The sequence below is a fragment of the Sinocyclocheilus grahami genome, unplaced genomic scaffold (genome assembly GCF_001515645.1).
Source record: "Sinocyclocheilus grahami isolate Dianchi unplaced genomic scaffold, SAMN03320097.WGS_v1.1 scaffold43.1, whole genome shotgun sequence".
NCBI classification, from domain to species: Eukaryota; Metazoa; Chordata; class Actinopteri; order Cypriniformes; family Cyprinidae; genus Sinocyclocheilus; species Sinocyclocheilus grahami.
This window is the reverse complement of record NW_015505222.1, coordinates 1,445,975-1,462,225: the sequence shown is the minus strand read 5'-3', so window position 1 is coordinate 1,462,225 and position 16,251 is coordinate 1,445,975. Positions and strand designations below refer to the sequence as shown.

Genomic DNA, 16,251 nt, shown 5'->3' with positions numbered 1-16,251 from the left:
TCATCTTCTAAACTAGTAAATGTTGAAATTAACATTAACAAAGATTAATGAACGCTGTATAAGTGCAGTTCATTATTAGTTAATGTTAACTAATGTAGTTAACTAATGAACCTTATTGTAAAGTGTTACCATTATCACTAACTATATTTTCTGTGTACCAAAATCACTAAAGTCATCTTCTAAAGATCTAATCTGTAGAGCGTTCTCTATGCCTTGGTACTTTGTGTCACTATAGCGGCCCTGAAAGCCTGTCAGAAATGCTTAGTTTCTCCAGGAAAATGGTTTGTATGGATCTTTGCTCCGGGTCTTGCCCTGTTTCTGCACAATTTCTCTCCACCCTCTTGTTTTTTTCCCTCCTTTTGTTTAGGTAAAGCTAGGATTAGGGAAGATTTTCCCCCTAAAGTACTGGTTTGATGGTACTTTTATCCTCCAGAGTTGCGAAGACGGTGGAGCCCCAGGATTAGACCAACACAAAAGGTGTTGTTGTGTCCGGCTGCAGGCTGGAGGGAAGAAACTCAACTGCCAGTTTCAATATGTCAATGTTCTCAGGATGGGAAGTTGGCCAAACCAGGAGGAGAGCTCTGGTGTCCAAATACTCACGGGGATGGCAGTTCAGACTTCAGATCAGATTTTGAGGTCCCAAAGTTACAACTCTTCAAAATCCTTCTTTCAGGAAAGAATCCAATGTATGTCCCATGTGTTATATCTAGAAAATCAATCAATCAATAAGCAGTTGATTAGTATGACACTTTTAGGCTTCTAATCAATAAATGCAAAAGTTCACTTTTAGAAAAGAAAACGCATTTGTCACTTCCCATTAACTAGCAATAAGGACCAAAAGGCTGTGACATAAACTAAAAAACGTTTCTATTAAAAAAGCAATGATCACTTTGATATGTCCCACCCAAACTTCCTGCTTATAGGAAATACTCCATCAAAGAAATCCAAACTGTTTGTTGATCCATTTCATGGATTTTTCAGACTAGCATGTTCATTTATGTAATGACGCCAAATAAAAACTAAAAATCTCTCAAAGCCATCACCATGCCTTTTTCAGAAGAGAAAAACATTGCTAGACAATCCTTGTCTCAGCAGGAACATCATGCTGTGTTAACCATCCCAAAAACATAATTTCATCCTTCAACCCATAAGTGCTGACCATTATGCATGTTAAAGCAGAAAAATTGAGTGTGTTGGCGACTGTTATTTTGGCCCCTCTTAATCAGATTCAGCAGAAGTGGAAAGAAAATATTTGAACCAAATGTCTTAATAATAACACCTCTAACTGATCGCTTCTGGCAAGCTGTTTTTGCTATTCTTGTCCCCAGACACCATTCACCTTAAAGCCATTAATCAAAATGATTAATATTCCCTATATCAGCACATACTACAATACCCTCGACCGGAGGTTCAGCCCACTATGAATGGCAAAGTAGGGTGTTTACATTCAAAACACAATAAGAGACAATTTTGCAAGTGTTCCTTTAGTATGTCTCTCAGAGGTAGACTTGATCGAATTCAGACCATAAAGTCTTGGATGCATCCATATCATAAACATGAAATTCAAGTAGGCTGACTAATGCCCAGCGTATTGCATTTGGCTCATTGGTTTAAAGTTGGTTTTACACCTCATTGAGTAAGCTTGCACATTTTGGCTGGTCGGTTGAGCTTTAAGAGGGGATAAAGTTTTGTTCTGAAGATCTGCCATGCGAGAGCATCATCTCCAAGAGGAAAGATGCTAAATCATCTAAAGAGGCTTTCTGCGATGAAGCCTGTTCGGAGTAAAATACAGAGATTGATGCCACAGAACAACGTCCACGGAGACTGAATATGTTAACAGAGATGTGGGCCAGAACAGCAAAAGTGGTTAGAAATGGTGGCCAGTGCAAAACATCCTCAGAGGGACTCAACTTTAGAATTTCAAAAACTCGTCCTCCTTCAAACCTTTGTAAATGCTGGAATGTGTTGGCCTAAGTATAGCCTAAAACATATTTAAAGGCAACTTTGATTGCCTTATAGAGGCAAGTGTTGCTAAAATTGCTTGTAATTAAAGAGTGTTCACACTGAAATCGAATTGAAGAGAACATTCATTCACTTTTTTTGCGCCTGTCACCGAGTTGAGAGACAATATAACAAATGCCACAGTTACTAATGAAATTCATGTTTCTCAATCTCTATATTCCCCTGCTATATAAATATTTAAGACATCTCAACGGGTGGCTATAATATAATGTCATAGGCTATCAAACTGAATACAGAGGTAAGGCATACCTTACTATTTTTAACTGCTAAGGATGCATTTTGGGTCAGAGAAGCTCGCCTGACAACAATAAGTGACATGAAAGTAGCATAATTATTAATAGTTGGTCAGCACTATTAAGTTGTTATTAAAACTCACCAGAAGTGCTGGACACATGCGCATTAGAGTCTGAGACACTGAGGAATTCCTTCTCGCTTTAATTGCCTTAAAAATGGTCTTTACAAAGAGACACTACCCAGATTTACCTCCTATTTAACTTCTTATTTCCACTGGTTCAAAAGTTAATCGGATTTTTTTCTAGACCCTAATGCGCGCAGATGTGCACAAAATACTAGGAACAGGAGGAAGTTCGGATAGATCAGTACAAGTTCTATCATTTTAATCCATTTTAGATGATTGTCATTATGTAAGGAGGTAGCATTAATTATATGACATTTAGTTTAATAAATAAATACAATCGTTTTTTAAATAAATACATAAAACATAAAAGAAGAAACTATTTAAAGTGCCCCATCAACAAAGGCTTTGATGAATTCACAAAGACTGAAAATATCACCTTGAATCTCCGAAATATGCAAGTTTTACATTTAAGGACCACTTCTTAATTCCAGCCTAAACGAAAAGTCTGAAAAAGAGAAGGGCATTATTGTTTTAATCCTCTTACCATCCGTCATTTTAAGGCTGTTTTAAAGGCTGAGATGGCGTCTTGTCTCTGTAAATCCTCCAGGCCGGGAGAGATTCTGCCATCTATTAGAGATCTCATTCTCTCTCCACCTTCTTTGCTTCGGTCCCTCTTAAAAACAGCTTGTCAGAGGTGTAACGCAGTGAATTCATTTATAGCCTAACAGTTTCCCCTCCACATCTCATGTAGAGTTTTTCATAATTATTCATCCTGAAAAACACAACTGTGTCACAGTTGTTTAGGAGTTTAACTGATAGGCTGTTCCTACACTGTACAGTTTATTAATGGCTTAAAAATAATAAATCACATTTGTTTATGAGAAACCTCCAAAAAAGCATAAATTGCAATTAGAGCACCTTTTTAGAGGTTTAAAAACCTTTAACATGTCTAGATTATTAGTTATGATCACAGCTAATGTTGCGATTATTTCTTAACTGATTTAGTCATATATTTATTAATAAGCATACCGTTGCACAGGTCAGCATGAACCCGTGAAAACTGCTGGAACTGAAGGCGACGGGAAACCTGTGACTGACGGTGAAATTGGCCAATGGGGCTCTTCTGTGAGCTCACCGCGTTCCTCATTGGTCGGTGGGCGGGACCTCCTGGAAGGCTGTGATATTTTTTGAGGACTAACATCAAAAATTCCTCAGAACAGAGCAGCTGTAAACAGTCTCGGATACTTTTGACTTCCAACAGGATATAAAACTACTGACTGGCAAAAATCACTTCTGTTTAATTGCGTAAATTGTCAGCTAAATTGCTGTTCGGAGAAAGAAAAAAACTTCTCAGAGAGGTGAGTAACCATTTTCAAAACTCATACAAGCCTGTGAAAATCTGCTTTCATCAAATAAAATCGAAAACTGAGAAATGATCTGTTTTAACTCACTCATATAAAACTAAATCTAAATTTAGTTTTGTTCAATCTATTCTTTATGTCCCTTAGTCTTTAAAGTCCAGATTAATAAAATGTAAACCTCATAACAATTTTAACAAACGTTGTATTATGTGAAATTGTTCAATATCTAGCCTATTTCTATCGGATTTATAAATTACTTTGTCGGTTGTAACTATAGTCGGGATGATTTAGTCAATTCTGACCTTTTAAAATAAAAATTAATATAGATTTTGATAATTATAGATCATTCGTTAAACAATATTCAGTTTAAAAATGATCAAACTGATTTATATATTTTATAAATATTAAAATATATGTATTTATACTGAATGTACATTAAGCCCTGATTTGTTAAGCAGTATACAGTGTTTCTTAATGACTTATAATGGAATGTAAAAAAAACACAATTTTAAGAAATAAAAAATGAAGACACAAATACATGCAGCCTAATATTTTAGTGGCCTGTCGTCTATGTCAATCGCCTAAAATTATTTTAATCAAAAACTATCTTTGGAAAAATTGTGTCGTGTTGTTGTGACCACACTTGCACCAAGTGTGGTCAAACCCAAACTAGCTCGCGCCCCATCATCTCAGACTCTGGTAATCAAAGCTATTTGCACGCGGCACAACTGGGAGCAGCATTTATGTATGCATTTATGCATTTATAAATGCATACATACATCTTCAGCAGAAGCAGCCCAGAGGCGATGAAGGACAGAAAGAGCACCGATTGAGCTTAACACTGGGAGGGCAAAGTAAATGTTTAGCAAAGCACTTTTTGTTCAGCCGAATTAAAGTATTCCCATGTGGCTGGAATATGATTGCATTGGGGAATTTAGTGTCAGTGACACAAATGCCACGGGCTCTTTAGTGAGGACTAAATCCTAAACCCTCAGGCTGCTTACACTTATTCTTGCTTCAAAAAATAATAATGACTAATAAAGAGATTAATCCCACTGTAGCCAATTATCACCGATGAAAGAGTGATCAAACTGAAGCTTACTAATGTAAAATCCTTACACTTTCTCCTTGTGAAAATACTTACAAAATGCAATCTTCTGCTTTTTATTATTATTATTATTGTGTCGTTTATTATGACAGGTCAAGGGTTTTTTCTTTTTATCATTTGACAGATGGATATAGCCAAAAGCATGCCCTCGAGCCCAGTTCTTGTTAAAGAGAATGCGCAATAATTCATACAAATTGTTAAATGTCTTAAACACATCTAAACGAATTATTCAAATATAAATGCCTATATTTCATTTGATAGACGACCGGTCATAACCCCATCTATCAGAGATGTTCACGGCTGTTTGCAAACTGAACGAAAACATTCATCATCGTTTGTGTCGAATGTCACGCGCCATCAACAATACAATGTTTTTGCTCAGTTTGATTGAATTAAAAAACGACGTTTTTTCCCATATTATTATTTTTGTTTACATTAAGATTATCGTTCTTTAATTTGATAAAGGTGAATAGATACAATTACAGGCAGATAAAACAGATACATTATCGTTCTGTAATATTTATTACGTCAAAAAGTCAGTATATTGTTTGCTTAAAAAGACAAGGAAACAATAGCCTATACCTTAGTATCACGTAGCACTGAAAATTAATTATTCGATACAAATGAAATAAAATGGCAAAAATGCGTAGCTTAAAATGTGTAAATATAAAGCTCTTAATAAGTAGGCTATGCTATGCGTTTTACAAGAAACACATGAAGAGAAAGTTTATGAATACACACAGATGCCTATATTGTTTACGACTGATACAACTTTTTTGTTGTAAGAGTCTTCTATTCTATTGCAATGCACATTTTGTCAAAGAGAGCATATGGGAAATAATTTTTAGAGGGGAATAAATGATTTAATTTGAACTTAAATTATAGCCTATATGCGAGGAATAAATTATTTAGGCAATGGTATTTATAGTAAAACATGACATGCATGCAAAGCGCGTGCCGTATTTAAACATTTCAAAGAAGAGGTAGATAAATTAGGTTAGTACAATACATTTCTGCTAATAGAATTGCATTATTGAGTTCTCTTCATATGCTAAATATGCTTTATAATATGACTATCACTGAAAATCCTTTTAGATGCCACACTGCAACCTCAAAAGCACCATGAACTCATAAAATGATTCTTTTAGTCATGACAGTAGCCTAATTATCTGCATTGTCTGTCGTTGATCAGAGGGACGCGATGCAGCACTACGGAGTGAATGGTTACTCTCTGCACGCCATGAACTCTCTGAGCGCCATGTACAACCTTCATCAACAGGCCGCGCAGCATGCGCAGCACGCGCCAGACTACCGGCCCTCCGTGCACGCACTCACGCTCGCGGAGAGACTGGCAGGTAAGAAATCATATCCGCTCACCTGAAATAACCATAGATAGATAGAGACACTGTAAAAAATGACCGTGAATTAAACAGTAAAATACTGTAAAAATGCTACAGTAAAAACCTGTTAAATGGTTAATAGTAAATTCCCCTACTATATACTGTGAAAAACTGTATTGGACATTACATGTAATTTTACAGTAGTATACCGTTTTTGGAAGTGTATCATTTACAGTGAATAACTGTAAATTGACATTCCCAGAATGCGTTACATTTCAAATTTGATGTTTTTTTGTTGAAATAACTGTTTCTTCTTAGTTTTTTCTTATCAGTTTTGTATATTAGGGTTGTATGTTACACCTAATGTTGTTAAATGAATGTTTATTGCATGATTTCAGTTTCATGAGTGTTACCGTGATGGTGTTTAGTGTTTGTGTGAACGACACCGTGCACCTTCTATATATGTTATTATGTAAAAGCTGCTTGTGATGGGCTTTGGTTCATCATGTGACTTTCTCATCACCACCTGCATTTGGTGGTTATCAGTGTATTACAAAGCTACAAAACAGATTTCAGTACTTCAATAGGTTGGTATATTAACATTATATCAGTTAATGAAATTACGGTATTTAACTGTAAATTTAAGTTAAAACCGTAAAACCTAAAACGTTGCTACCATTTTTTTTACAGTGTAGATAGATAGATAGATAGATAGATAGATAGATTTACATATTATGAAACTTACCATAATTTATCATCCTGCACATGGTCAGACATCATCTTGGAGGCGCGCTACGGCTCTCAGCACAGAAAGCAGCGCCGCAGCCGCACAGCCTTCACCGCGCAGCAGCTGGAGGCGCTGGAGAAAACTTTCCAGAAAACTCACTACCCTGATGTGGTCATGCGAGAACGTCTGGCCATGTGCACCAACCTCCCCGAAGCTCGAGTACAGGTGAGTTCACAACACGCGAGGACACCAGCCAATGGGGTTAGTCTACTGCAAGAGCCAAAAAGTGCGAAAAAACTAAACAAAAAATGAATGAATGAATAAAAATAATTAATAATTAAATATATAATTTCAAAAATCCTCATGCAACCAAAACATACACTCAACTATGTCAACTGCAGGTTGTTAGGTTGCAATTATACATTGTTACATATTGTAAACTTTACACCTTAAGAAGACACACTACAGCCAAAACTCAAATTCAGCACTTACAATACACTAAACTTCACAGTTATGAAATCTTATGTATATTCTGAAGGTGTCTACAGATAGATTTGTTCATGTATAATTTGTCTGTTTCCCCCTAAAAACTGTCAAAATGGTAAAAAAAAATCAGATTGATAGTGTTTTCGCATGTATGGAGTGATAAAAATTCCTTCTTTAAAAACCCTTCGACAAAATGAAGCAAGAAAATTGAACTTGGTTTTATCCAACATTCAGAATTCTGGAAATGTATGCAAATTAGTGCATACTTGATTAGGTAGACAATAACTCATTCGCGTATTCAAACATAAGATTTCAGAAAACTGTAATACAAAATTGCCTTAATGTACTGTGAATAATTAACCAGGAGTATGGTGATATCTATTAGTTAAGATTTTTACCCTATTCAAATAAATTCTGTGATTGTCAATCTTTAAAGTTTCGCAAACAATGATGTCTTCACACTAACAGGTGTGGTTTAAAAACCGCCGTGCGAAGTTCCGCAAGAAGCAGCGCAGCCTGCAGAAAGAGCAGCTTCAGCGGCTGAAGGATGCTGGGACGGAGGGAGCCCAGGAAGAGGGGAAAGAAGAAGCTCCGCCTGTTGAGGCTCAAGGCCCGCCCTCCCCTTCAGATGGGCGTGGCCCCACATGCCCCCCTCCCTGCGAGTTGAGTGAAGAGGTGAATGTCACCTCACCGGAACAGTCAGGGGCGGAGTCAGGGGCTGAGGACATGACTGACAGAGAGGATGAGTCACTGTCCATCAAAGATGAAACAAAAGAGGCGGGGCCAACCCTGACGACAGACGACAGTTCACCTTTTTGCAAACCAATCAGCCCTAAATCAGGTATGAAGAGCTATATATGATCTTTCCTTCACAATGGTCAAAAGCAAACACCTTCAAATAGATTAAAGAATGAATGGAATTAAAGAAATAGTGCCACCAAAAATTAAATGACTGTCATAATTCTGGGATGCACAGAAGGAGAAAAACTGAAGGGTCTAGCTACAAAAAATGTCAAAAAGGCACCATAACAGTAAATAACGATGGGATTGCAATTTCAGATTTAAATTTTTTAACTATTATGTTAAAAATGTGGGTACAGTTTTTATGGCGTTGGTCAAATTGGAGACAAAATAATTCACCAAAAATCGTAATATGAAAACTTCAAAATCAATCAATCAATCAATCAATCAATCAATCAGGTAAAACATTAAACTTTGAACTTTAATAGTTCTCACACATTAAAAAATAATAATAATTAAGAAAAACCATGAGAACATCATTTTTTCAAAAAGGTGAAAAAAAATAATTTTTCAAAAAGTCTACATTTTATAAACAGTATTATAACTATTTTTTAAAACACTTTAAATGAGAAGTAATCTGGAAAAACATTTATTCTGTGTGTTTTTCTGAAGATCAAACAGTAAGAACATGGCGCTAGCAACATCAAGATCATGGGTTTGATTCCTGGTGAAACTGAATGCACAAAATATATACAAGCTTCTTCAAATAAAATAATCAAATCGATTGCATAAAAGCAAATGATAACACCTATAGAGGTAGTTGAGACACAACATTTTTTATACATAAGTGCACATTTTTGTCTGTAAAGCCCCTATTTCTTATATTTTGTAAAGATCTGAAGTATTACTTGGAAACAATATCTACCTCCAGCAATGTTAAAGCCTTAAAATTGATAACATTGTGTGCATCTTATAATATTGGTTCTTTCCTATAATGTACAGTTGACTGAATGCTCTGTGACCTTTTGCCTGGTTGTTAAAAAGTGCCTTTTGAGGCACCTTTACTTTATATAATGTAATTTATATTACCCCTGGCCCCGTATGTTTGTTGTTTTGTTTTTTTTTGTTTTGTGATTTTGTATATTTTTGTATACTTGTTGCTAATCCTAATAAAAATAATAAAATAAAAAAAGGTAGTTGAGACACTGAGATGACATAAAAAAAATTTTTTGTTTTGTTTTGTTTTTTTGTTTTTGCAGCCACCTTCAACCATGAAATTTGGTCAAATTGACCCAGAAACATCACAATCGTAACAAATTTTATGCAAATTCCACAGTGTTAAATCTCTGTATGCATGTTCATGACTGCACATCAGAAAAAGTTACTGTATATATATATATATATATATATATATATATATATATAAATGATCAAATTGGTGGGTCAAAAATGAAGGTTCTTTATTGGCACCTGTGGTTTCATGGAGAACCTTTAAGATCCATGGAACCTTTCCATTGCACAAAAGGTTCTTTATAGCGAAAAAGGTTCTTTATATTACTACAATTTTCTTGACACTAAAAAACTGTTCACTGAAGGGTTCTTTGGGGTTAACAGTGTTACATTGTGTCCTCTCCCTCCTCAGATGAGCCGCTGGGTTCTCCAGCTCTTCCCTCCTCCAGTGGCGTCAGCAGTGGAGTGGCTCAGACCAATTCCTACGCTTCATCTCCTCTCAGTCTGTTCCGTCTGCAGGAACAGTTTCGCCAGCACATGGCCGCCACTAACAACCTCATGCACTATCCCGCCTTCGACGTGACCGCGCCGTCTTCCTTACCTTACCTGGGCATGAACGTGAACATGGCGTCTCCGCTGGGATCCCTGCCGTGTCAGCCCTACTACCAGAGCCTGTCCCAAGCCCAGCAGATGTGGAGCAGCCCTCTGCTGCAGGGCTCCGGTGCCCTACCGGCCCTCAACAGCAAAACCACAAGCATTGAGAACCTGCGTCTGAGGGCCAAGCAGCATGCTGCATCACTCGGCTTGGATACTCTTCCAAACTGACCACTGATTCATGCAAATCAATGCATTTCTGTGTCGACGTCTTGTGATCTACATCACATTAGTGTGCTCAAATCAACAGCTGGAGCTGTTTCATTATTATATAGCATGGCGGAGTGGAGAAGTTTGGATGACTTTTAAGTGTTTTGGTCCGGCTGCATGGCAGAGGTTTTAACTTTTCCAAATGCCCCTGGCTTTGCACTTTGAAACGTAAAAAAAAGCACATTAATTCATTTGTTTCTGTAAATAGGCTTATTGAGGTCCACCGCCTTGGTAGAAGGTTAGTGAAGCCTCCTGTTTGTATATTTGAAGAAGTTTAAATGTCTTCACTGTCTGTGGATGTTATAAAGGGACGTAAAGTGAATGGATGAAGCCCCTGCAAACATCAGAAAGACTTCAGATTGACGCTCCTGACGTCATGCCATGTGTTTTGTCGATTTAGAGTCTATTGGATATCTCTGAATTGTTTAAATAAATGTGAATAATTTATCAGTGAAATGAAAGGGAATAAACCACATATATGAACTGAATGTGTAACAGTAATTAGTGGATTCTGAGCTTTATTGTTTTAATTATTGAGTCTATATTTCAGATTTTCAAATTACTTCCTTTTCTGTTGGGCCTAATACTTTATCGCACATGCATTTTCAACCCATGAGTCACATTAATATCAACATGCAATTTGAAAGTTAAACTTTAAAAAGTCAAAAGTTAAAAAAAAGTCATGCATTTCTTACATATCCACAATTTAAACAAACAAAAAAAAAATTTCTATAATTAAATTATCCTTTAGCTTTCTGTAATTTCAAACTGAATAATTAAGTATTAGTTAGTTAAACTGAACTAGTTAAACTGCCCTGAAATGCAAAAATCATAATTAGAGGTTTATTAAGAAAATGATGAAAGTAAATCGCAGGATTTATCCTTTTCCGCAGTGGAAAAACAACAGATCACTGACCTAAATTTAGGTTTGTTTTCACTTGGATTAGATTTTTAATCATGCTCCTTTTTCATGTTTATTCCCCAAAATTAGCTTTTTAATACACATGCACTGCATTACCTATACACCATAACAAATAAATGGCAAATTTAACCTGGTTAACACACAAATTAAATGTTTATACGCTTCCTCTGTCTGGCCTTTTCCCCTCTTTCACATCCATGCTGATCTTGATAACCGATCCAATGAAAAGCTTAAAACACAGTGGCAGAAAATGAGTCCATCAGCCTCAGCGAGACCGTCACCACCCACCTGTCAGAGGTTTGGCAGCTCTGCGGCAGAATTCACGCAGTAAGCAGATTAACACGGGTCAGGATACCAGTGGATTAAGTTGAGGAAGAACAGAGGAGTGGAGTGAGAAGACATGTCGTGTTCAGACACCTGTTAACAGCCCATACTTTATAGGCTGGCACTGCAATGCATTTAAAAAGACGGATTTCATTCACATTCCAGAAAGAAAAGGGAGGACAAAAGACAGGATCTTTATTGAAAGCATAATAATGGTTAACATCTCTAATGCCTTGGTTTGTCACTGACAGCGGGGAAAAACAATAAAATGCGATTAACTAACAGGTAAATAAAATATTTTTGGAGTTGCTAACATGAAAAAGTTGTGATGAAAATATAATTTAACAAAAGCTTGGTCCAGGCCACATGAAATAGAGGATCACGTTTTTATCACAACAAGGATAAACATGGCTTGTGTGGAGAATTATTTCAACTTAAAGTCATTTAAATAAAATTAAAACATACATTTTCTTATTTAATCTATGCCGTTTTAGTAATTGTACACATTTAAATGAAAATAAATAAATAAAAATGTCAGTTTTCTAATTCAGTCTATGCCAAAAAAAATAAGTATTTATATATTAAAAAAACTAAAATTTTAGGCCACATGAAATATGGTTTAACGCTTTTATCACTACAAGGATAAGCATGGTTTGTGTGGTGAATTGTTTGAACTTGAAAGCCATTGTTAAAAAAAATTAAACATTCATTTTCTTATTCAGTCTGTGCTATTTTAGTAATTATTCACACAACTAAAAATACATTAAAATTAAATATAAATGTCAATTTTCGTATTTAATCTGCTGTTTTAGCAATTGTACACATTTAAATCCGTTTTCTAATTAAGTCCATACCATTTCAGTAGTTGTACACATTTAAATAAAAATATTTGCAAAAATGTGAATGATTTCAAAAACATCAGTGCTCTTAGTCTATGCCATTTTAGTAATTGTAGACATTTAAATAAAGATTATAAATGAATGAATGAATGAATGAATAAATAAAGTGTAATGTGGGCTTTTTGTTATTCTCCAATTCTCCAACATACAATTTGTGTCCTGAAGCAAAACCGGTTTAGAGAACCACTGCTTTAGTTATCACTCATGTAATTATACCACAATAAAATGAACTTGATGCCAAGTACGAGATGTCAAATTTCTTCTTTGACAGTTACAACCAGCGTTTTTTTGTGTGTGTATGAGTGCTGTTTTTGGGTTGGGTGCTTTTTTCGTCTTTACTGATGCCAAGTACGAGATGTCAAATTTCTTCTTTGACAGTTACAACCAGCGTTTTTTGTGTGTGTATGAGTGCCGTTTTTGGGTTGGGTGCTTTTTTCGTCTTTACGTGTGTGTGTGTGTGTGTGTGTGTTAAGCTGTTGAGGTCGTCTTGAGCTCTTTGATGTGTATCAGGGTTGTGCTCTGTTATAGGGATTTTCTGAGTTGACAGCTGCTTGAATATGTGGCGGTACTGCGATGGCAGTGGGTTAAAGAATGCTGGGAACAGGATTAGGATCATATTCTGGCAGTGGCTGTCAGTTCATCAATGGGCTCAGGTTCCCCAGAGACAGCTCTCCTTTGCCGCACGGCTAAGACCTTTAGAGGAGCCATAAAGGAGTGTGAAAAAGGGCTGTTTCAATGGCACGGTATGAGTTTTGTTCTAACCTTGCTGGGTGTGAATAAAGTAGAGAAGTCAGGAAATATCAGAGGGGTGCGTCTGATTTTAGGGTTGGAGAAATTGCAAGAACAAGCATTTATTTACAGTATTTATGAAGTTTATTAGTTAAACTCCATCTCAGTGGGTGCAGAGCCAAGAAAAAAAGTTTTAAGGGTGACTACACCCTTAAGTTTCGCTTGTTTTTATTTCTGCTGCTGCTATTTCGCTTTTATAATTGGTTCTTCTGGTGTTTAGAAATAATAGTATCAAGCAATATCCTCATTGCCTCACTGTGAAAGGACCAACCAAGATTCTGAACACTGAACAGGTGCTATTTACATATCAATGTGGGCGGTCTTGTATTAAATGTATTCATCTAACGTAACAAAAGTCCAATGCAGTTTTACTATATATGCTTACTTTGGAGAGGTGAGGAAGCAGGGCCCGACAGTACCAGCATTTCAATCGCATTTGAAACTAAAGATAGATGTGAGCAAACTCTAAAATGGATTTAGGAGTATGTGTGTGAATAAAAAAGTGTGTCCGTGTGTCCTTAAAAGTCTGAATTTTCTGCTTTTTCTTTCTTTTTTTTTTAAATGTAAGGTCATCAGATGTCTTCAATATCTTAAAGGGTATAATAAAAGTATTAATTATTGTCTAAAGAGGCAATAAAAGTGGGTCCTGAAAACAGAAATCACAATAGTTTCAGAGCATTTCGCAATCAATAAATAGGCTAAGCATTTATGCCAAGAGATTGCTTTTGATCAACTGTTAATGACAATGTTCACTTAATTGTGTTTATATGTTTTAGATGGTTATAAGACTGTTATCTTCCTCATCTGTTTGAATGAGGAAGTAGTAAAGTCATTTTAGAGTCTCAGTGTATTTCAGGCTTATTACAATTAAAACCCCCGCATAATGCAGAGCAATTTTTTTCCGCTTATTAGTGGTATTTTGGTTACACAACAAACTGTAGCCTGTTCGATGTTTTCCTTTAAACAATTCCAGAACTATTAAATAAGCACAGTTTGAAACAGTTCAAAAGCCTAGTGTACTTTTTTGTATTCAAATAAATTATTTTGCTTGTAAATGTCTCCTTTGTCTTTTTAATCAACATTTTTTGATACATTTTCATTTTTCAAATTGGGAGCACATGGTCCTTAGGAAAAAAAAAAAGTGACCATCAAGCCTTGGAACGTTATTAGGCTATAATAGGGCTATAGCACAAAAAAAATTCAAAAATCAAGAAAAATTATTTTTCTTACAATATGACATATCATGCATGTGTTTTAAAGCTAGGCTATACATGCAATAGCAATTGTTTTCAGGTCCTTAGGAAAAAAAAAAAGTGACCATCAAGCCTTGGAACGTTATTAGGCTATAATAGGGCTATAGCACAAAAAAAAATTCAAAAATCAAGAAAAATTATTTTTCTTACAATATGACATATCATGCATGTGTTTTAAAGCTAGGCTATACATGCAATAGCAATTGTTTTCGGTTAATGATGGCACTGTGAAATAATAATAATAATAATTCACTGAGAATCATTTATCCCATGCAGAATTGTCCGATAACACAGGGCTTACAAAGATAAAACATTCAGCTGGTCATGTGATCTCAAAATGTTTGCCTCCAAGAGGCGACCCGCTCCCTTTAAATAAAACAGCATTTATAGGCTCCTAACATGACTTGAGTGCACCTATAAATTCAGACAAAAAAGAGAAAATAGTCAAGTAGCAGAACGCGACCACTTTTGCAAAACATTCTACGTATGAGTGACGTGAAACATCAAACTCCTCCACCGCTCTCGGCGTTAAGACAACAGAAGAAGCCGCTCAGCAGAAATGTATTCCTCACTTCAGAGGTTTAAAGCAGATTCCCCATAATTCCCCTCGACAGGATTCTCACTTGAAAACTCTGCAAAGCAGCGCGGTCTAACCCTTCCATCTGACCCGCCCGACGACTCGCTCTGCCAGCCCTGCAAAACAATACTTTCACAATACCGCCGGACTTTTATTGTTGCACCGGCGTTATATAATTCCAGGAATTACTGACAGGCAAGGATATGCTAAATCCTCCTCTACTCTTCCTGAGAGTGGATGAAACCGACTCGGCGAGCAGCGGCTCTCTTTCCGCTCTCTGACTCGGTCGGTAATCCCGATACGCACTGTCTGCATTTTTACTGTATGTGTTTAAGCGCATTTGCAGAGCATTTATCTCCCCAATGTAAACCAATTTGGCTATAAGGGCCTCGGGGCGAGCTCACCGCCGAAGGAAAGAAAGAAAAACTCAAACGTAGCAGAAGCGCGGTGGAGGGTGCTGTGACGTAGAGCAAAAAAAATGAGAAAAGAAGAAAAGAAGCAGAACGGCGCGGGAGAAAAGAGAATCCTGTCCAGAGGCGATGCTTCCCTTTTGTGCAATAAGAACCCATGCAAAAGCCGGCAAAACCTGAATCACTGGACTGTTGAATCGCAGAAATCTTCACAATCATCGTTATCCCTTAATCCGGCTGTATGTGCCGGGCCAGACATACTTTTTAACTTCCAGTCAAGTGTCTGAGTGAAACATTTGCACATAGCCTACAGTTTTATCCACTGCTTGTAATCGCAAAACTACAATTTTTCTTCGGAAACACTAGTCACCATGATTCTTGGGCCCTCAAAGTCCACTTTCATGCAGAATTTAGAGTCAAAATCACCTGTTTGCTACTTTCTAGTAACCCTGGCTTTGTAAATATCATATTAATAACTAACTATATTACCTTACATATATTACCTTATTACCCTTTACTAAAATTTCTTGTTTGATTTGAACAAATGCCTAAATGCCTATACACCCACAATAAATTTGCAATATTACATGTTTTGAAATTAAATTAGCATTTGATTAACAAATGATATTTTTAAGATATAATATGTGAGAATGGAGAAATGGTAACACTTTATTTTGTACAGGCCTACTTACTGTAGTGATTACGAGTACTTACTGTATAATGTCACTAAATCAAATCCTATAGTAATTACATGTTTTTATTTTACTCAGTACTTGTAATCAGTACTGTAACAGACACCTTAAAGTATTATTGCATAAATGATACTGATCAGTTTCAAGA

The 16,251-nt window shown here is 36.3% G+C and overlaps 1 protein-coding gene across 1 annotated transcript; it reads left to right on the top strand.

Moving 5' to 3' along the window:
• The first annotated feature begins 6,050 nt into the window (after positions 1–6,050).
• Positions 6,051–10,238, top strand: dmbx1b (diencephalon/mesencephalon homeobox 1b). The gene is made up of 4 exons (XM_016268097.1): positions 6,051–6,204; positions 6,963–7,141; positions 7,871–8,243; positions 9,786–10,238. The coding sequence occupies exons 1-4, from the start codon at positions 6,051–6,053 to the stop codon at positions 10,196–10,198; spliced, it is 1,119 nt and encodes a 372-aa protein (XP_016123583.1). The 3' UTR covers positions 10,199–10,238.
• The last annotated feature ends 6,013 nt before the right edge of the window (positions 10,239–16,251 follow it).